At 43.3% G+C, this 21,773-nt stretch overlaps 3 protein-coding genes across 7 annotated transcripts; 2 read left to right on the top strand and 1 right to left on the bottom strand.

Annotated features, from left to right (window-relative positions):
* Nucleotides 1-77: 77 nt before the first annotated feature.
* LOC129580593 (pre-mRNA-splicing factor 38B-like) lies at nt 78-3,705 on the bottom strand. 2 transcript variants are annotated; one of them, XM_055471186.1, is made up of 11 exons: nt 3,443-3,703; nt 3,250-3,348; nt 2,901-3,003; nt 2,684-2,707; nt 2,545-2,613; nt 2,263-2,475; nt 1,657-1,736; nt 1,466-1,594; nt 1,288-1,347; nt 631-1,176; nt 78-467 (listed from the first exon to the last, which is right to left on the bottom strand). In XM_055471186.1, the coding sequence occupies exons 2-11, from the start codon at nt 3,345-3,347 to the stop codon at nt 287-289; spliced, it is 1,503 nt and encodes a 500-aa protein (XP_055327161.1). In that variant the 5' UTR covers nt 3,348; nt 3,443-3,703; the 3' UTR covers nt 78-286. The 2 variants fall into 2 exon arrangements, with proteins under 2 accessions (XP_055327161.1, XP_055327162.1); XM_055471187.1 differs by having other exon boundaries at nt 3,250-3,705.
* A 208-nt stretch (nt 3,706-3,913) lies between these two features.
* On the top strand, nt 3,914-13,464 carry LOC129602874 (nipped-B-like protein A). Of its 3 annotated transcripts, none has more exons than XM_055471184.1 (15): nt 3,914-4,153; nt 4,586-4,875; nt 5,105-5,264; nt 5,325-5,578; nt 5,821-6,200; nt 6,404-6,979; nt 7,130-8,176; nt 8,426-9,067; nt 9,160-9,855; nt 10,229-10,915; nt 11,234-11,347; nt 11,429-11,626; nt 11,690-11,878; nt 12,197-12,541; nt 12,796-13,464. In XM_055471184.1, exons 2-15 carry the CDS (start codon nt 4,602-4,604, stop codon nt 13,180-13,182), a joined length of 5,949 nt encoding a protein of 1,982 aa, XP_055327159.1. In that variant the 5' UTR covers nt 3,914-4,153; nt 4,586-4,601; the 3' UTR covers nt 13,183-13,464. The 3 variants fall into 3 exon arrangements, with proteins under 3 accessions (XP_055327159.1, XP_055358023.1, XP_055327158.1); XM_055502048.1 differs by having other exon boundaries at nt 3,914-4,162; XM_055471183.1 differs by having other exon boundaries at nt 3,914-4,166.
* A 1,263-nt stretch (nt 13,465-14,727) lies between these two features.
* LOC129580631 (homeodomain-interacting protein kinase 1-like) lies at nt 14,728-21,520 on the top strand. Of its 2 annotated transcripts, none has more exons than XM_055471238.1 (7): nt 14,728-14,886; nt 16,375-17,640; nt 18,003-18,408; nt 18,592-18,921; nt 19,181-19,560; nt 19,686-19,992; nt 20,176-21,520. In XM_055471238.1, exons 2-7 carry the CDS (start codon nt 16,453-16,455, stop codon nt 20,697-20,699), a joined length of 3,135 nt encoding a protein of 1,044 aa, XP_055327213.1. In that variant the 5' UTR covers nt 14,728-14,886; nt 16,375-16,452; the 3' UTR covers nt 20,700-21,520. The 2 variants fall into 2 exon arrangements, with proteins under 2 accessions (XP_055327213.1, XP_055327214.1); XM_055471239.1 differs by having other exon boundaries at nt 14,729-14,901.
* The last annotated feature ends 253 nt before the right edge of the window (nt 21,521-21,773 follow it).

Below are 21,773 nucleotides of genomic sequence, written 5' to 3'. Positions count from 1 at the left end.
TTGGTCACTGTGCCTCTTGTAATGCAAAAAAGCAAATTATGAGAACCGTACTTGGACGCTGTAATACAATGGGAAAATCAATTTTGAATTTACTTGCGTTGTCTACAAAGATGGCGAACACCCAAGCAAGCCAAGAATAGTGCACATTTGTGATACGTAAAAAAGATGAAAAATGTTCGAACTTATACCCCAGCACGTCTCGAAGGCTTAGAGGTAGGTGTTAGTAAAAAGTGGATAAAAACGAGCAATCGATTCGGTTAGTTACTCATACAGCACTCATAATCCTTCATTTATCCTTGCTAAGGGAGCGGCTAACACGTTCCACCTTGTCCTCTTTATCGTGTTTGTGGTGCTTATGCTTCTTGTGTTTCTTCTTGTGATGGTGTTCTTTTTCCTTCTCCGTATCCTTAGAACCTTTTGCCTCAGCATCACTGTCATTGGCAGATGGGCCATCTTCACGTTTGGGCCTAGCAAAGAGCGCCGTGTTGCAGAGGGGAGTGCAATTAATCACAGTGCATACAGTAAGTAGGAGACTTTACGTTCATATCGATGTACAGCAAATCCAAAACAAATAAAGGTAAACGTAAAATGGCGGATAATTACCCATATATACAGCGAGGAAATACCTACTTCGTTGATTTGCCGCCATCGATCTCCTCATATTTACTCCGCCGCTGTCTTTCCTTTTCTCGCTCAATCAAAGCAGCCAAATCATCTGTTTCACCTGCGGCCTCGTTTCTGCCAAATCGCGACGCATTTACAACGCTCACTTTTTTTGGCTGTGGAGAAGCCGAACGTTTTTCCAAGTTGACTTCCAACTTTTCCCGCCTGGTCTTTGCATCCGGAGATGACGATTTCTTTATGCGCACTGGCGACGCCGATTTTTTCCTGTTTCCTTCATTTCTTTTTGATCTACCGGGAGACACTGCTCTAGAAGACTCCGTTCTCTTTTTCCTATCACGATCGGGAGAAGGGGAGCGCTTCCGTTTGGGAGATGGAGACCGCTTGCGGCGCACGGCAGGAGAAGCTGATCGCTTCCGCCGCGGAGAGGGCGAACGCCGGCGGCGCGGAGGCGATGGAGAGCGTTTCCGACGGGCCGGGCTAGGGGGTCGACGGCCACCACGCATTGGTGAACGACGAGGTGACGGAGACCGTTTGCCCACACGCTCAGGGGATCTAAGCATTGATAAAAGCAAAACAAATAAAAAAAACCGTCAAAGTGGTATTGTGAAGTATGTGGTAAACAACAGGAGCGCCGGTAACTCACTGTTCTCTTGTTCAACAGACCTTCTGCGGTTGTCTTTCTCTACGGGTACCTGAGAACCCGCAGACCGATCGGCATGCTCCCTAATTAAAACCGTGAGTCACATAAAAGACAAAACAAGACCGGATTTTGGCAGGTTCATAACGATCATTTGATCGTGAAATGAGAAGAATGCGCAAACAGACGGTGAAAAGGACTTACCTGGGTCCACCATCTCGACGGTCAGCTGGTCGATTAAACCGTTGCATCTCTTGCTGGCGACGTTCAGTTAATTTTTGGTCAATTAATTTCTGAATCGGAACTGGAATGCGGGGAAACAGGGTGCCGTACCTGCAAAAGCAAAGAGGAAAAAGTAAAACAGTAATGTCGACTGAGTCAAATCGTAGTCTCACCAATCCAGACGAGTAAGGAAATGGCGCACCATTTGACCAATCGTCATATAGTCACCGCCGCCTGCTTTGGGATCCACTTCCTGTTAACATACAACAGCAATGTTAAAAATAAGCGAGTATTAGGTGCCACTGTGGCAAATATTACGTCCTCCTAAATACCGTAATTATCGAATTATAAGCTCCCCCCGAAATAGAAGCTCCCCCCATAATTAGAGCCCACCCTTAAGGTCATTTGAAAATTATAAGCTCCCCCCGAAATATAAGCCCATGGGCTTAATATTAAATGCTATAGAGCCCATGTTAGCGAACGCCAAAAAAGTTAGTTTGAAAAATTGAAGCCCCCTCCGAAATACAAGCCCATGCCCGTAATTGGAGCCCACCCCGTGAGGCGTTTGAATTATTTGTAACCCTGGGGCTCTAATTCGATAATTACGGTATAGCCCAAATGACAAAATGCACGCAGTGTACGATTTTACTAAGTACAGTATGTGTTATATAAGCAAACCAAAAGAAAAACAAAAAAGAAAAACGGTTAAGCCGACCATTTGCATTTCAGGAAAATACTGGGTGGACTGTCGTGTTCGGAAATAAAATGAAAAAACTTACATCTTTATCGTCCAAATATGGCTCATACCATTCCCACAAATCCGCTGGAGGCTGACAGTAGCGAATGTACATGAAACCCACGCCACGCAGAAATGGCGAATCCTGGTGATTAATAAGGGAATTCAACTGTTTGCGAGTAAGACGAGTAGTGAACAATTTGTACACTAGACAGAATGCTGACGACACAATTCCACCAGCTCCAACCCCTCGCACCTAGCAAACAAAAATAAAATGAAGATATCATGCGACTATAGTATTCGAATTGTTATCAGAAATACTCACTCCTCCACACATTCCAATTTGCCCAGAAGTGCGTCGACTGCCTTTTTCCCACGGCTCCAAGTGATTCACCTACATCAAGGAGATCATTCCCGATTCTACAATTTTTCAAGTTCACAATCACATTCCGGAACAAACTTACGCTGTTATAGATTTCGTCCACGATCTGCAAAATTAATTTACACATTCAGTGGTTCGCATGCGAAGAATTCCAGTAAACTTAGCAGCACAATACCAGAGAAAACGCCTGGCATTTTCTGGGACGATATGTTTTTACAAAATACGAATACAAAAATTATGCACAGTCAAATCTACAAATAAATAAAGACTTCTACAACACGTAATACGCAAAATATTACCTCGTGATAAGTCCGAAGTTCACCGAGCGTAACTTTATAATACGGTGATTGCTGGATGTTAGTCAGGATCATATTGTTCAGGTTCATGGTTTTTTCGTTCCCCCTAAAATTAAACTGCTATGACGTAACAACCAACAAATAATTACAGTACAAAAACGCTACAAAGCAAGCTCCCCGAAGCGCACTGCTGTCAGAACATAATTAGTCAACATTTGTTAGTAAGAAAACTATAATTGTTAGTGTTAGCGCAGACCCGACTGTCAAAACTCAAACTAGCACACTCTTAATCGCAAATTACAGTACTGATAAATCAAAATGTTTCACAACGTCACGGCGTAGGGTAGCATACCATATAGGAAGAATATTCCCTTTTTTTCGCGGGCCTCCACCTTGCAAACCGCCTTCTAATCCTTCCAATCCGCCTGACTGATCTTCTTCTTCCGCCATGCTGGTCAAATTGAACAAGTTGAATCAGGAGGTTTACAGTTTACACGATTATTTCGTCCTGGGCTGCCAATTTACAAGTACGACTGCCGTTGTACCTTTTCGCACTTCGCAACAAAACGCAGACGATTCAGATAATTTTCACCAGTGATGGGATATACCTAAGTGAGGCTGTGACAGCAACAACTATTCTACAATTTAAAACTTAAGTCCATACTCTACAATTATAACAGAAATGAGAAATCCCAAAAAAAGCGAAATATTTAATCATGAATAGGACGATAGGTCCTAAAAATAAGTAGGAATTTTTTAAGTGGACTTAGTGCTAGTGGAGCTTCAGGCTGCCTTCAACACACGTCGATTTGCGTACGAAAGCGCCATCAGCTTCACGTTAACGAAACCGACATCGGATCTTCTATCCCTGTACTATGGTGGACTGATTAGCGGAAAGAAACAGGGCTGCGCTTTACGTGAAAGATGCGCACCACGGTCAAAGGATGCGTATGCGTAAATCTGTCGTTACGTCTGCGTGCTGTCGTGCATTTCTTCGACAAGAGTGGACTTGTTAAAAAAATCGTCAAAATTTGTACATTGTAACATTGTTTTTCGTTTTTTCAGTTTTGTGGATTTTGATTTCTGACAAACGAACTAACCATGATTTTCGGTTCCTTTTTCTACTGCAATAACATAAAGTTACGGTTGGCTCGAAATTAAAGCTTGTGTCATAATCTTCGACGTAAAGGTGGTGCTTAGAGAATGGAGCAGCGGCTGTGATTTCCACTTTCCAGTGTTTTGGATTTTCTTGGGTAGTAAGTACAGTAAGTAAGTAACAGATATTTATTCTTTGCACACTTTGCAGTTTGCAGTCTGAATTTTAAATTTCTGGTTGAAATTAAGGTCGATAAACAGATCTTTTAGCATAATTCAGCAGACTATTCTGGTCCTTGTGCACATTAGAAAACAGTTTAAGTTACTGTAAAGAAAGGGGAGAATGCGAGAGCAACACACAGACTTCCTGCTTTATTTCTGGTGTTGCTTTTGTTATAATTAACTATAATGTCATAATTAACTAAAAAAAATCTGCTGGGTTCTAGTTCTGCCATTTAACGTAAAAGGTTCTGAGTGTTTTCGTAAGTGCATTTCACCGTTTCATTAGGCGAAAACATGTGTTCAGCGTTTATAGCGAAGAAGTCTGACAGTATTATTCCATGCATTTATAATTTATTTTGAAAATGTCATAGATTCTGGCTGCTGCAAATGAATCCACAAGGCTTCGGCTATGGTCAGCAGTACATACCGCCCGGACATTATGGTCATTCTTCCCAGCAATATGCCGCGCAGCCATCCGCCGGATTCTCTCCTAATTACGCCATCCAAACCCCGTCACCTGCTGCGTACAGCAATACGTATGCTTCCTCCTCGACGCAGAATGTTCTGGTTGCTCCGGGAGTGCCATCAAACAGCGCGCCAGTGCAACAAATAGTGCCTCTTCCTTCGAGCATTTTTGTTAATACCGCCCCTCTTTGTCCTCGTAAGTACTTAACATTGCGCGAAATCGCCGCAAAAAAATCAAGATACGTTCTCGCTGGGAAAAAATTCATAGCCGTTATTCGGTTATTGAATTTAGATTCGTATTCCTACTATTTCATTAATATTTCTGTATTTATTCGACATTATTTAGCATGTTGAACAGTTCAAAACCATAGAAGTTTATACTGCCAGTGCAAGCTAAATTTTACAATTCTTTCTGGCGTTCACAGAATTATCAGACGTTTTTCCATTTCCGACCGGAACTAAATACTCTTCATACCTCGAGGATCTTTCCATTCAGAGACAGTCAGAAGAAATTCAGAATACTCCATCCCCGAAGCTGGTAAATAATTTGGCTAATCATCTGGGCACGGTTTCGGTTCATCCAGTGTAAGTTACGAATATATCGACATTTACTAGTCATCTTAAGTTTAATTTTTGCTTTCGCAGGAGTTTCAAAAAACCGGAAGGAACTACTGCCGCTCACCATGCATTAACAGAATCAGCGCCTGTTGTATCTCCTTTGGAGGCTTACATCCAGCATTCTAACCCGGCCCTTGAGCTGCGTAGATCCAAGCGTATAAAACTAAAACAACCGATACCAGCGGCTCCAAGCACATCAGTTGCTCCTCTTGTTTCGAGCCCGAAGCAATCTGAACAGTATGGGAGCAGTTCTTATCCTCTGCAACAGCCAGGCGATACAGGTACATACGTGTAGAGTAATGGCCCCTGCGTTAAAAGTGCGTGCTCTTTTCCATTAACCACTAGGAGTAAGCTCATATTTTGTTCAAAATTGGTTGTGCTGGATCACTGATTGGTTAATAATTCCAGAAAATGCAAACTACGATATAGTCGTTCTGCAGCTTGTAGTAATGCATCCCATCGGCACGTATTCCGGAATTTGTTGGTGGTAACGGTATCAAGAAAAGCGTTTGTTTTCCTTTAGGAACTGGCAGTTCGTCACCCCCTTCTGGAGAGACGTCTGGTGTGAAAGCTAAACCCGCGCAAACCATACCGAAACTAACCATTAAACTAGCGGCTGCGCAACCAGTCGCGACTGTCCCAGTGCAAGAAGCCGCAGCGGTCCCTCCTGCTTCTGCTGAAGTACGGAGAGAAGAGCCTAAAAAGGGAATTAAGATGGTCTTTCGTATCAAGAACGCACCAGCGCCTGAAGAGAACGCTCCTGTAAAACCGGCAACTCCGAAAATACAGGACGAAAACCAACGACAAGTGTCGGACGAACGGGAGCGACCTGCACAGTCGGCAAGTCCGGAATACCCGGAGCCTGCACTGCATTCGAATAGAAGTTTTCCGAATGAAACTAAGGTACAATATGTGGATACTATGCTTATTTAACTAATTCTTAGAAGCAGGAGTTATAAACCTGAATATGTGATGCAAAATATGTGATTTAATGTTTTTAATACTTTACATCAACTAAATCTTTTTCACCTTTCTACTTTCTGAGTTTTTTACTTAAAAGATTAGTACTCGTGATGATTTTTGTTGTGCACTTTTTATTTGGTTAGATTCTCCAAGAAAAAGTTGAACATAGCTCCTCTGCCTCGTCGGCTGCTCCTGGTGCCGTGGATGAATTTGACCCGTCTAAGCTGACGTTGAAGATATCTAAAGTGTCCGTGGAAACGGCCAACAAAGTGTTCAATTTGGCGTTTTCGAGTAGTGCTTCTAAAGCACGCGGAAAGATGCCTGTTTCTTCCAGGAAATCAGCTGCATTGCCACAAATTACCCGTACCAAAGAGGCTCGTAAATTGCTACCTTATTCCCCTGAAGCATCACAGGAACATCCGACGCTGCAAAGTTTCTTAATGACGATGGACCGCGTAATGCAATCCATGAGTCAGGTGGATTTGCGTGGACTGGCGATGAACGACCCAGCGGCACAGTTAACAGATGCTGACATTCCGTCGGATGCCGTCCTTTCGCAAAACTTAGCTTACACACTGGCAGCCGAGACAGCGAAATTGAAAGCCCATGATCAGGCTCGTTTTGTCCCGATACAGAATCTCAGAAATTTGCTTGTCGCCATTATGCCGACAGTACTTCATGCGACTGTGATACCGACTGATCTGATAAATTATTCTCAGGTAGATGTACGGTTCGTTTAGGTTACGGTGATAATGTAACCGCTTTCGACTTTTTTGGCCATTTCATTTCGTATGATACTCAAACGCTCGAATTTTGTAAGTGTAGGGTTGACGTTGTTTTAGATAGTGTATGGTTTTTTATTGTTTCAGGATGGGGAGGATGCGGATGCTTCCGTGTATCGTGATATAGTAGCTCACAGGATAATTCGCGGCGCCGAAGCAGTAGTTTCCGCTTTGAACATCATCACTTCGCCGCATTTGCCCCGTGAAATTTGCAACAGCGAGGTTGTGGATGCCTGCATTCGTTTCGCCAAGCATCATGCAGTCCATACTGTCTATCCCGCTTTTGATCCTCTGTACCGTTATGAAGCGCAGTCAAAAGACGGCTTCGTGGCGAAAGTCAAACAGAAGCGTGCTCGATCCGGTCAGACCAAAGACGAGACGATATTGCGTTTGTACTCCCGTTTCGAAGATATTGTAATTCTCCTGGCGGATGCTGTTATGCTGCGAGCAGTGGAAGAAACGCCATTATTTCAACTTGCTTCCTTGGGAATATCCGCTTTTTTCGTGGAGAATATTCGCGATTTGCAACTAAAGTCGTTAAGACTGGTCGCTCATATTTTCTGTCGGTACGAAAAACTTCGCGAATCAATCTGCGATGATATTTTGTCTTCTTTGGCAAAACTACCTAGCTCGAAACGGAATCTTCGGAATTATGTTGTTTCCAGTACCGAAAGCATCCAAATGATATCCGCACTGATTCTACATCTTGTGCAAAGTATTGCCCGGTTGCCTTCTAAACGCCAGCTGGTTCAAAGAAGTGACGGTCAAGGACGGATTGAAGACTACGAAGCCACGGTTTTGGTCAGCTATGATGAGTCCGTGCGGTGCGCCAAACAAATTTTATCCACCTTCTTCATGAAATGTGCGGCAAAAGGCGACGAGGACTACCGTCCCCTATTGGAAAATTTCATCAATGATTTGTTGACAATTGTTAATAAACCCGAATGGCCGGCTGCGGAGACCATGTTAAGCGTGATGGGGTTTATTTTGATGCAAAAATTCAACGACAAGACCCTGGATGCCAACTTTCGTTACGCGTCTATCGATTACTTAGGGATGATCACGGCCAGGATGAGAAGGGATGCTTTGAGTGTCAAAGAAAATCCTGATCAGCTGCAAGAACTGGTGACAAAGGTACTAAAGAATTTTGTAATGTACAGTACATATATTGATGAAAAATATTTGTAAATGGCATTTTATTTTGTTCGATTTTAAAACGAATTTATTTTCGGACTCCCTGTTCCCGCTTCCGTATAGATTAAGCAGTGTTATCTATTTGGCTTATGGTATTGCAAGCTTGAAAATTGGAATATTGGCTGACACTCGCTGAGTCGCGGGTGTATTGTCAATATTGAACCGATACTGAATTGAGCTTGTTTTTAGCTGTACCGAGCCTTTTCCATATCGGGTCACGGACTGATCGAACTTGGTGACACTATGCCTAATGAAGAACAGCTCTTTCAGCAAGGCATTCTGCATTATATCTGGCATTCGGCACCTTCTCCGAACTTTGCAGCCAATTACTACCTGGCTCAGTGGTACCATGATGCGACTCACGGCACAACCACACCCCTGTGCAAAACAGATGATGACGACACCGACAGTGATAACAGGACAATGGATGATCGGGCCCGTACTAAATCGACCGTGTTGGATTTCATGAAAGTGGCTGTGGAACATGGCCATCGACATATCGCGGCTGGCAAGGAAGTTGTTGATACGGCATCAGCGAATCTGATAGCGCGGCATTTTGCCATTAATCGCCCGTTCGCCAAAAATTTTGAGACTTATTTTAAGAGGCTGATTGCCATGGCTAATGACAACTCCATGCAGATTCGCATTCGAGCAATCAAAGCTGTTAGCAGTGTAATGGACTCTGATGGCAGTTTAATGACGCGTGACAACGTGAAAAGCCTGGTAGAAAGCCGCATGTGGGATAATTCAGCCAGTATACGGGATTCCGTGGTGGAAATGATCGGGACATACGCGAAAAATAACCCGGAACAGATCCAACAGTATTCCGACGTAATACTTATTGCACGATATAATATCGGCTGATTTCTTTTATACTTTGTCGTACTTCATGGGAAACTTTAACCTGGTTTTTTTGTGTATAGGTGCTGTTGAAACGGTTGCAAGACACTGCTCCGAGTGTGCGGAAAAGAAGTATCAAAGTTCTGCATGACTTTGTCGTCCAGTGTCCGGAACATGAACTCTGTGTACCGTTGTTGGCCAACATTATAAAGCGTATTAATGACAATGAAGAGACTGTTAAAAAGTTAGTTTACGATGTCTTCCAAGCGCTTTGGCTGGAATCGTCGCACAAGGACGATATCAAAGTGACTCATCGTGTCAGTCAGATCATTGCCGTGGTACAGATACTGGATCGGGAAAAGTTGTCTGCAACGCATTGGTTTGAGAAAATGGTAAAGGAGCTGCTCAAGCGGGGTGATGATCAGACGCGCAAGTCAGCCAAAAAGGCCTGCAAGGCAGTTGTTGACAGGATCGTCCGGAATGTTCTTGATCTTAATGTGGATATGGACCAAAAAGAAAGTCAGTGGGTTGCTGCTTCCTTTCTCACCTTGAGCATTTTTGCCAAATGTGATCCGGATTTTATTGCCGATCACATTCAGTCGTTGCCTTTATTCTTGAACCAAACTCTCAAGTCACAATCGGACCAGAAAGTCGTGTGCTTTACTGCTAATATGCTTGCCCAGATCGTCCCACTCATGAAAAATCCACCCGATTTTTTCTTGGCCCAAATTGAAGAAAGTTGTGCCGCTTTGTTTGTGAAGACTGGTATAAGTATCCCGGTAAGATTATTCTGCTACTGTTTTTATGATCGATTTTATTAGCTACCGCAGCGTACTACAGATAGCAACGAATTTAATTAAAAACAGATTTCAATAGTTGATTCACAGTCGGCACTCGGCGTATAGCGTAAAATTGTTCAGTTTTTAACGTCAGCTGAGAGTGACCAAATCAGTTTATCGCATAAATTTTGTCATGTTTCTTTAACGGTTTGTTTATCCTTAATACAATGAATGATAATATAAATCGCATCGGACATTTACTGTGGAGATTAATTTTACTGTATTACTCTTTTTTACCGGATACCGTACCTGTTTTCGTTGTGTGTTTTATTACGTATTCTGCAGGTTTGATTGTGTGTTATTGTTTTTTTAGATTATGCAAGCTGCAATGGAATGCCTTGCCGCGGTCGTCAATAATGAAACGCACAATTATGAGATTGTGAGAGGGCTTTACGAGAAGTTTTGGCAGATTCTGCAAACAAAAAAAGCCGAAACCAAAGACTACAATATTGTGGCGCCTCAGCTGCAGCGTGCCATGTGTGTCGTGTCACTTGCCGTTGAGCATTTCGACATCGACCATGAAAGTTTTGGTTTTGTTCAAATGCGAACTGACCGCGTCATCGAAACTTTCTTATCCCTGTTGCGCCATCCTTTGACTCCCATTCAGGATCGTGCCTTGCAGTCTCTCGGTTTTATTTTCATCCGCAAACCGGAAGCCATGTTGCAGAAGAAATATTCGGACATTTATAATGGATTGTTAGCATCCAGTAATCACCGGATAGAAACCAAGAAGATGGTCTTAACCAACCTGATCAAGTACTTGGAATACGAAGAATCCCAAGTGTTGATGATGGAAGGGAGTGGAACGGCTCAAGAGCACTATGCGGCACTTGATTTGAAGGGAAACCAGACGAGTGTTGTAGAATTGCCACGGAAAATTGTCTTTCATTACTTAAAAGCGACACTCGAATGTGGATTACATCCAGATGGAGGCATACGAAAGGATGTCTTAGATCTGATTGGCATTGTCGTGCGGTTAAGAATGAGCCATCCTCAGCAGGTACAATAGCACGTTTTACGGTAAAATGTTAGTAGCGGAATTTGACCTTTACTTCTAGATTCAAAGAGTTTTTGCGGGTAGTAAACAGTGACGGTTTACGTTCATTCTGGTGGTTGAAAAAGTGTATTAATATTTTGAATTAAAAGTTTGTATGCGTTCTTCTCACAACCCGGGTTAAAATCGATCGCATTATTGCGTTTGGATTTATGGTGTTGTGAAAGAGTACATTTGAAGTCCTTTTGGTTTTCGTTGCGCAGTTGTGTGTGTACTCTGGAATTTCTGGGGACTTACACTGATATGACTCAATTTTTCTTTCAGGTTATTCCCTTTTTGATTGCAATATCCACCGATCCCGAGGAGACGATGGCCGAAAAAGCAAATAACTTGCTGGATGAAATTAGCAAGCGGTACCATGCTAGCAATATCTTACCGGTAATGGCAAACATTTCTCCTGTATGCGTGCATTTTAAAAATGTGAGCGGCCTTCATTTAACCAGTGTTGTTTTTTTACAGACCAAGGCACTGAGTGGCATAAAAGAGTCATTCTCGTTTCAAAAAAGTCTACAACCGAATGTTGTGGTTCGTGGATATCGCACTGTGCTGCAAAGCGGACCTGCCAGCTTGGTTGGGAATATTTACGCTGCATTGCGAAGTGATCGCGCACAGCGGCGAATTCTCATCAATTCCATGTTAGAGACGTTCAAATTTAAAGTTAGTATTGCTGCATATCTCCTGCGCTAAAGTATAACCGGTTTTACATAAAAGAGTTTATAGGATTCTCCGTTGGATTTATTGTTGTATTTCGCGGATAATTTGGCCTATTTTAATTACACGAATCTGGACGAGCCACATTACATAATTCATCAGCTTGAACCAATTCTGGCAATGGTCAGTCCGGATGCATTGCACAGATTCCGAAAAGCTTTTAAGCTTAATCATCAGAAAAGCGCCGAGGAAATGGAGGTAAAGTATCTTCTAGAATTATAACCATTTCTGGGCGGTCTTTACTAGAGTGTGTTCATAAACCACGGCACTGAATGGGATAAATAGTTTTTCGTATTCTGGTAGTCTGCTGTGGCCAGAAATGCGGGAATATGTACTAAAAGGTTTTTAATTCGAAGCGCGCTTTTTTGGTTTAGTATTTGGAAGTGGTTAATTTGGTTTGTTTGAGCTGTTTTTTAACGTTCATTATGCATAACAGTCTTGTATAATGTGTCCTATTACTTAAAGTAAATAGGACACTGCTGTATGTGGATATGTTAGAAGGATTTTGTTTTGCAGTCTGATGAGTTGCTGGATGACGATGATTTAGAAACCGTGGATAATATGCGCCGTTGTATACCGGAAGATCTATCTGAATTGCATCAGTGCTACCGAAACTGTCAACCGTCATTACTGCTGATTGCTCTGAAAAGATTCGTGGCCAGTTTGTACTGTATTACACCAGCTAAAGCTAAGGAGTACCTGCCTAGTGAGCCAAAACAAGTTTGGGAAAAGCCAGTCACTTCGCGAAGAGCTAACTGCAAATACGAACCAACTGCGGTTTGTGAATTTGTTTCCCGTGAAATGAGAGGCGAGCTATCTGATTTCCTGACACCACAGTTACTGATAAAAAAGTTCCTTGAGGTAAGAACTAAGAAGTTGCTTAGTGTTCTTTGTTTTTTGTTTGACATTACAATTTCCCTCATTTTCTACTGAATTAACAGTGCAAAAAAATTTCTGGTGTCGGTTATCGCAAATGTGATTTACTATCTTGACTTCGTGAATTAGGAACGTAGCACTTCAGGTTGGTATGTAATCGGTTAGTCGTGTATTCGTATTATTATAAATATCATTTTGCATAAGTATGTATGACCTTTGTTGGTCTCCTGTTTTTCCAGTTTAAAACTGTTGTTAATCTTATTGACGATCGCGAAACTGCCGGTGATGATGTACCTAAACCTGGCGCTTCTGATTCCGTTGCACCGGACGGTGACGATATGGATGATCTGGACGATGATGAGCATAATGTGGTGGATAATGTAAATGAAGCGCCCGTTGGGTCTCCCGCACCTACCGCTTCCAATTCCGTTGCGCCAGATCCAGTCAGTGAGTCTTCCACTCCCCAGAAGAAACGCAAAGCGGACGCCTCTTTCAAAAAACCTCGTCCACCCAAAAGACGTTTGGAGCCGGGTACTCCTAAACGGACACGTGGTCGGCCTAAGCGGGAAAAGGTTGCACAGTCAACCAGTGATTCAGAAGAAGAGGACGAAAGCTACAGACCGTAAAGTATATTTATTTTATCGTGTTTGTTCTGGTACAGATTAGTTGGACGGGATCTCTACGCGGAAATGTCGGTGACAGCTGTTTATAGTCGATTTTGGGTGTGTTGTACAGTATTTCCTCTTGTGTTGAAAGAATTTGGCGCACCAGTTACAGTATTGTGGCAGCAAATTTTGCAGCATTTTTGGCCTTGTTTATTTGTTTTAGAACCGGAATTTTGACCAGCAGTGTTACGCTGGGTCTCGGTCGTTGTGCGTCTAAGAAAATTGAGATTCTCTTGTTGTTGATTTGTTATGTCTTAAATATTCCTTCGTTTTATTTGTATAAATTATGTGTTAATTTATGAATTGTTCGTCCTAAAGTTACTGTAAATAATTATGATGAAAGGATTCCGCGCGAGTGACCTTTGGGTTCGGAATTATCTTGCGCTCCACAAGCCACACAACTCACCCTTTGGAAAACGCTAACCAGTAACCACACATGAAAATACGAAATATTATAATTCATGAACGGTCTTGCGCCTTTTCCGCCGGAAGGCATCCGCGTCATGGAGGGTTAAACAGTATCCTATGTGGAAGTCTTGTGTCCGCAGGTGTCCCGGCGAAACTGGAGCCGCGCGGTACTTCTCATGCAACAGAACGTCGCCCGGACGGCTGCACGACCTTTGCTTGGAAACGCGGACTGTGTCTCGCATGGGGCGTAACTTGTGTAGATACGGTCGCACCGGCCGTCGCATGTTAAAGCCACTTCCGCTACCACGGGAGCGGCCGCTGTGCAAGCAGAGGAAAAGAAATCCAGATTGTGCTCCTATTTGGTCGGCCGCTACCTTTTCGTTCCGATCGCTTTCGAGACGATGGGCACGTGGGGTCCGTCAGCGATCGCATTCGTTAAAGAACTGGGAAGAAGACTGCAACAACACACCGGAGAACTACGTTCGCATGAATTTCTACGACAGAAACTCAACGGGGAAATGCGTCGTCAGTGCTAGGCTCGATGGAAGGGTTGGACAAACTAAACGAAATTTTTATGTTGTAGTTTGTGTGTCCTTTGAAGTCCTTTCTAATAATTTGCGTATTGCATTTTGATTTGACCAATAAAGTTCATGAACTGCAGACACCGAAAGTCCCGATTAAAGACAAGTACAAAGCAGATTTGTAAAATTTCGACAGCATTGTCAAAAAAGCAGAAAATTAATGGAAAAGTGTTAGCTATTTAAATACTGTAATAAGTACTAATAACTGCGAATTAAAAGGCACTGATTGATTTTGGCGGCTATGGAATGGATGATGCAGCCGCCGTGTAATCCTGGCCGCTGCACAGGAATTTGGAGCGCCCTCTGACGTTGTCTGAACGCGTGCGCTTGCAGATGGCGCATTTGCATTTCGAAGCAAGGATAAGGCGTCATAACCGGGAATGGAAGTTATGCGTCATCATTTTGCCATGCATAGGGCCTGTAACAAAGCACTAAACAGAATCATTTGATAATGTTCCCTGTACTACTGCGCTCTATATGCTTGACGGTGCCCGATTCATCACCACAAAATCGCATGTTGTGCAAGTGCAGTCTTTCTGATACTTGCTGCTGGACGCGAAGTATCTTTGTTTTCCCATAATTGTTTTTGTTTTTTTCTTCTGAAAAGGCCCTATCCATCTCGCCGGTTGCATTCTGGACATACCTTAATCGTGGAACAATTTGATCGGGATCAAAGGTACGTCCACGCAAGGTCAGTGTAGAGAACTAACACAAATCCGTGTAAATTTCTAGTTAGAGCTACTTTCGTTACCGAAGCTTCGCTGTACGAGTGTCAAATGAGCTTTGTGCAAGAATTTGCAGAAATCCCAAATCTCTGTTGATCGATAGATTGAATGCAGTAGTTCTAGAATAGTAGAATGTGTGGCTCCCTCACAGTGTTACTGTTCCTGTGGGCAGTCACGAGGGAAATATTCTAGAATCTAGAGATTATTTTATGTCGTTACTCATGCTCTTGCTTACGCTTTCCCTCAAGGTCCCTCTTTTGTATAGTTTCCACGAAACGAAAACGAAGTATAACAGGCATGTAGTTAGACTGTGTTTGAAGACTGAGTATTAGAACATGTTCGGGAATACGCGTCAGAGGAGTACAGTTGGAGTCGCAGCAGTCAGAACGAGGAGAGCTTCGATGATGTTTAGGCAGTTTAGCTGCTAAACTTTAGCAGGCAACTTCAGTACTTACAGTCCTACCAGAACTGTAGGACTCGTATTCCGTTGATTTTTAACTTTTAAGTAAAGTTTCACGGCGCCTGTCGTGACTGAGGAACTTCGAGTAATTTAATGAAAACACGCTGTAGGTACTTATACGATGGTAAAAATTTGCCGATGGTACTTATACGATGGTAAAAATTTGTAAGATTGTGCAACCTATCTGCCAGTAGAAACTGAGTTACAGTATATACGATCTTATTCTTATAATAATTTTTCTTATCGGACTGTGCCTCTTTCGTTTACTGTTGATTTTAATATGTACCGTAGATGACAACTTTTGGCCATGTTTACCGGTTTTGCTTATATGGTTACTATTACTGTACTTTTGTAATAACATTGTAATAATAAATTCCTTGCTACTGTAATAAATTCATAAATTGATCCAGAATATCTATTTATTCTGTTATTATTAAATATTATGTCGCATTTATTAACTGCTTTTTAGTGGTATTGGGTCTTGCTGCTGGGTAGTGTTCACAGTTACACTACAAAAACCAAATTAAAATTAAACTAATTAAGCTCTAAATTAGCAGTAAATAATTTTAGCGCGGTACTACTTCCATACCACGGCTATTCCCCTCTGTGGTCTGTTAGAAAAATAGGAGCATACCAGTAACAAAATTTCTCGTTTTTAAGACAGTGAAATGCAGTGGAGGTTTGATGAACCAGCTACTTTTTAAATTCCGGTTATTTTACCGTGACGACGATGTGTGGAATAGTTAATAATAAGTAATAAATAAAGGACACTATGTTTGATTATAAAGATATTGCTTTAGAGTTAGACACTCTAAACGGTTCTCGTTATGAAACCCTGTACTAAAACTACTGCATGAGGACTGATGAGGTAGAAACTAGAAAGTAGAAACGTATGGGTGCAACTTGCAAGTCGCGACCAAAGTTCTCTGCCTGCGTCGTCATTATTATTATTTACGTTTGCTGTTTGATTTTCTGGTAGATTATCGGGGACATGTAACAATCCACATGTTGACAAGAACTTGCTTAGTATTCGCACACAGCCGCATTGGACTTATCAATGTACAAGACTTTCCGCAAACCGCGATCACCAGCTGTCTATGAGCTAGCCCCTGCGCATTCCTCCCAAGTACCACCCGCCAGCAGCGCCCCGCATGATTCTCATCATTCTCATCGGCACGATGAGAGTGATCACGTTTCCGTGTTAGCCATGTCACGAGGTGTTCTCCATGCCAGCAACCACCACACCGGGGACCAATTGCCCTTTCATTCCGCCTCCTCCTCCAGCAGCCGAAGCAGCCACGCCCAGGGAAACGTACAGAGTCTTCATCAGCAAGCCAGTGTAAACCATAGCAGCTCGAATTCGCACATTGCCCATAGCAACGCTAATTCCGCCACGGCTGCATTGCGTTGGAAACGCAAGCGCGATGATCTTTTGTTGGAGAATGGAGTTGATGTTGAAAATGTTGCCTCCTCTTCATCATCCTCGGGCGCCAACGCTAATTCGGGTTCGCTCTGGCGTACTGGCCACAATCAGCATCATCACCGCGACCATGTTGCCCACAATGGAAATCCTGAGGTGTCTGTAATTGAACCAGTCTCTCCTGCCTTTCCCATACCGCGTAAGAAGATGGCACTGACCGCCGCCATGCATCAGAATGTCAACAATCATGCTGCCGCTACCACCACCGTGGCCACAACCACTACAGCCACGAACAACAACACATCCAACGTGGCATCGCAGAGCGGTAACAGCAGTGATGGCGAGTATCATTTGGTTAAGCATGAGGTGCTGTGTTCCTTGTCGTCGCGCTATGAGGTCCTGGAGTTTCTCGGACGAGGTACCTTTGGGCAGGTGGTGAAGTGCTGGAAGCATGGGACCAATGATATTGTGGCGGTTAAGATTCTGAAGAACCATCCGTCGTATGCCCGGCAAGGCCAGATTGAGGTGTCGATTCTGTCGCGTTTGAGCCGTGAGAATCCGGAGGACCACAACTTTGTGCAGGTGTTCGAGTGCTTCCAACATAAAAATCATACATGTTTGGTGTTTGAGATGCTGGAAGTGAACTTGTACGACTATCTCAAGCAGCAGAAATTTGCCCCGCTACCACTGAAGGTCATTCGGCCTATTCTGTATCAAGTGCTGGTGGCTCTGCTGAAGTTAAAGAATCTCGGATTGATTCATGCGGATCTGAAACCGGAAAATATAATGCTACAGGATCCCGTGCGACAACCCTACCGTATTAAGGTATGGAGAATGGTATTAAATTTGGGGGAAAATGTGAAAGTATTTTTGTTTCGCATTATTCCGACTAATCGATTTGCGGTGTTGTACAGCAAAACAGTAGTTATTGTGCATACGATATTCCTTATCCGGTGGGGTGGCTTTTACGCATGATAGTTTCGTTTGAAGGCAATTTCCATGCATCGATTAGTGAATTTTCCGATACATTCTTACAGGATTCGATTATTATTTCCAGTTGAATATGCCTGCCCTTTGAACTGCAGCAGATGTGTTGATAATGTTCTCAGTAAAGCATTCAGTTGTTCGTAGAAGCGTACCTGATTCAGCTGAAAAGTTTATTACATAGAACTTCCGTTATTTTTCAGGTGATAGATTTCGGATCGGCCAGCTACGCCAGCAAAGTGATTACGTCGACATACCTTCAGTCACGCTACTATCGTGCTCCGGAAATTGTGCTGGGCTTGCCGTTTTGCGAGGCAATTGATATGTGGTCATTGGGATGCGTGGTGGCCGAGTTGTTTCTGGGTTGGCCGTTGTATCCTGGAGCTAGTGAATATGATCAGATCCGCTACATTTCGCAGACACAGGGCTTGCCGCCTGAACATATGCTAACCAATGCCACTAAAACAACTAAGTTTTTCTATCGGGATACGCGTGGAATCTATCCATTCTGGCGTCTGAAAACACCCGAAGAGTATGAACTAGAGACACGACAGAAGACCAAGGAGGCCAGAAAATACATTTTTAACTGCCTCGATGATATTATTGAAGGTAAAATAAAGCGCTTTTTTTATTCGTTTATAATGTGCTGTCATAATTTTTGTAGTACTAGTATATAAAGAAGTTTAAATGACGTGTAGTTGAATTATGTAGCTGAAAATTTGGCCATTGTTTTCGTTCGCTTGTATGACATTACGTGCAGTTACGAGACATATGTTTTGTCGTTTTGTATAGTTCATCCAAACACGCATCTGGCGGGGCAGGATCTTTTAGCGGAAAAGGGAGATTGTGCAGAATTTGTGGATATTTTGAAGAAAATGTTGACAATGGATCAAGAACGACGAATCACACCAGCGGAAGCACTACATCATCCGTTTCTGATGCTTAACCATCTGGCAAACTACGCGACATCTACGTATGCAAAGCAGTCGGTACAATTGATGAGCGTATGCCAAAGACAGCGCTCACGACAGCCACAGACATCACCCACCACGGAAACATCAAGAGCCCCTGTTTTCGGCACAGCTGTGCCGGGATTCGATCAGGGAGTGCCACGTCTTGCAGGTTCGTGAAAGTGTATAAGCATTCCATATGCAAGCTTATTCAGTGTCAGGAAATTGTTGAGATTATGCCTAAAAATTCTATATTGGATGGCTGAATACGGAATAGATAAGTACATGCAAATGCAAAGCGTTATTGAATCGTAAAGGTGTATTGTAAGTATTATTGGGGAGCTAGGCATCTTTTTTTGTAACCATTGTGATTTAATTCTGCTCGATGGTGCGCGATGTATGCTAATTAGTGTTACTTCCAATATCACCAGGGTATTTTGCGGGTGGTGATTTTCGTGATACATTGGACTCCATCCAGAACTCGTTTATGCGATCGGCGGCTGCGGTTAACAATCCGGTACAGAGTGCGGCGACTCGACATGCTCATGCTAACACCAATATTGGCACAATCGGTGGCTCATTTACTGATCCGGCCATTTACTCCGCTGGTCCATTATACATACCGTCTGCATTCTTTCCGCAAGGCTATCCTGGAATTAATGTCCGGTCTTTCGTTGCCCCAACGGAGAGTTTGTTCCCGTTCATTAAAGTACCGGATGCAACGACCGCCGCAGCCGCCGCCGCCTATCGGCAAGGGACGGCGGCCGGTGTTACGGGTTTAGCGGCAACCGCGCTTCCTTTCCTATCCCAGGTAATACTAAAAAATGAATGTGTAGTTGTGGGTTTCAAGTTTTCCACTAAAGCCAGTGGATATTTCTGCGAATTTTGCGCTTGCAGTAATTTTTTACTACAATGTGCAATGTTGTTATTTTAAAGGTCTCTGGGAATCCGCAGTTCGCGAACCAATGTACAGCGTTGCCGGTTATGAATCCTGGTGTATTTATTACTAATCCGGCCGTGCCGACGTGCTGGCCCGTAATAAAAATGCCGGATGCAACTTCCATCCCGGATGCTTATTCCCATAGCATCGCTTCACTTGGTCTTCCTGCGGCGTTCTATGATCTGCGGACATTCAAAGCCGACCTGCCGACGCAACCTGAACATCCCAGCGTAATTTCGCATACGTCAAATTTAACCAGCTCATTGTATCCGGATGCTTGGTATCAGGGGCCATCGTTGGCAGGTACGAGTACACTAACATAAAGAAATCGAATTGAAACTGTATTATGCATCGTAGTTTGCTGTCCTTCAGTATTTTTTATTATTAATAATTTCATATACTGTTAGGAAGATTTTGATGGAGTTTATGACTCGCCTTGCGATCGAATTTACTCTTGGTTTTCATTATGTGGCGCTTGTTATTCAGGTGGAAACAACACGTCATCAAATCGATTTCCCGGCTTTGATGCGTACACCGTGGACGTGAAGCCCAGCCTGACGAGTAGTGATCGGTCCGCTATGGAGTCACCAACTTCAACGACATTCCCGTCGTACCGTCCAGAGCCCACTTCATTCCATCAGCGCGCTAATTGCTCCAATCTATTTGGGGGAACGCCAGTGGAGGCCTTGAATTTGTCGGCGGCTGCCGCGGCGGCAACATCGTCATCATCGTCCAGCAACGATCGCAGTTCGGATCTGCGCCGATCACATCGTAATGTACCATATGGGGATATCTATACAGCACGCAACGCCGCCACTGCGCAGGATGCGGAGCGCTATTTCACGGGTGGCAGTGCCGTCTTTGAAGCGCCCACCTCCACAAACAACCGCAACACTCTGAACCATTCCAGTGTGGCCCACCGTTTAAACCATCCATCCAGTTTCTTCCAAAACAGTGGCAGCCAGCGCTTGGCTCCCACAAGCAACTTCGACTATTGGTCCAATGTGTGAGTTCGAGTGTTGTGGATTAATTTGGGGGTGTCTTTTATCATTTCCTCATTTTTTTGACTGTGTTTAAGCCTTTGACGTGTGGCAAGGTTTTTTTGCTTATAACAGTGTGGATGCTAACGCTAGATTTTACTTACTACTTTTGGCTGCGCTGAAGCATTTTTATTTAGCGTTGTTGTGACACCCCCTTGCGTACCGTACCGGAGCTTCTGGATACTGTCCGGATTACGCTTTTCGGTCATCCGCTAAACGTAACTTTTTTGCTTTTAAATTTTCATTTATTGATTATTTTTGGCGATTGGAAAGCGGCTGTGAGAGAGATGCATGGTGAAGGAGACCAAGTGGACCAGAATTGTTGTGGTAGCGTCCGCGATGGGTGGTTGGATGGCGACGGATGGTTATTTGATGCGGAGGATCATGCGTGGCTTTTATTAGTGGATGCAGATGCAGCCAGGCGTTTGCTCCACTATTGTCACTTTGAATCGGGTCAGATTCGTGATGCTGTGCTCCTGTGGATGGATACTCCGCGGCATATATGCGTTTCTGTCCGCTTCTGTGCCAGCCGTGGTTATTGGGATACAGTGGTTGAGTGTGTGTCTCTTTAGCTTCTCCTGAATTGTGTATCTGGCACTTACTTGGCACGGCTCTGACTTTTTATTTAATCGACGGATTAATTGTCCGTTCGGATTCTGACTTGGGAATGAGGACGAATGCCAGTGAATTTTGTTGTGGTTTTGAATGCTGAAATTTGCATTATGTAAGTACGAACGCCTCAAGTTTGTTGATGGAAATAAACATTTGCTTACATTGTTGATGAACTGACAAACTGATTCGAGAAAGATGAAAACTGAAATCAAACTTCGCTGATCAACATGCAGGAACAAGATTCGATATGGCAGCGTTAAATGGTACTACTCAACCCAGAGTGAAATACTTTTTCCAGAGCGAAATACTTTTTTTATAATACCCAGAGTGAAATACCTTATAAAATGTGGGCTTTTTTACGAGCTTATGGTTAATGTTTTGTGACTTATGGTTATACGTGCAGTCCTCTAATACAAGTTACTGCATATACTG

The sequence above is a fragment of the Paramacrobiotus metropolitanus genome, unplaced genomic scaffold (assembly GCF_019649055.1).
Source record: "Paramacrobiotus metropolitanus isolate TYO unplaced genomic scaffold, Prichtersi_v1.0 Parri_scaffold0000004, whole genome shotgun sequence".
Classification (NCBI taxonomy): Eukaryota; Metazoa; Tardigrada; class Eutardigrada; order Parachela; family Macrobiotidae; genus Paramacrobiotus; species Paramacrobiotus metropolitanus.
The sequence above is the reverse complement of the archived record's forward strand: the minus strand, read 5'-3'. Positions and strand labels throughout refer to the sequence as shown.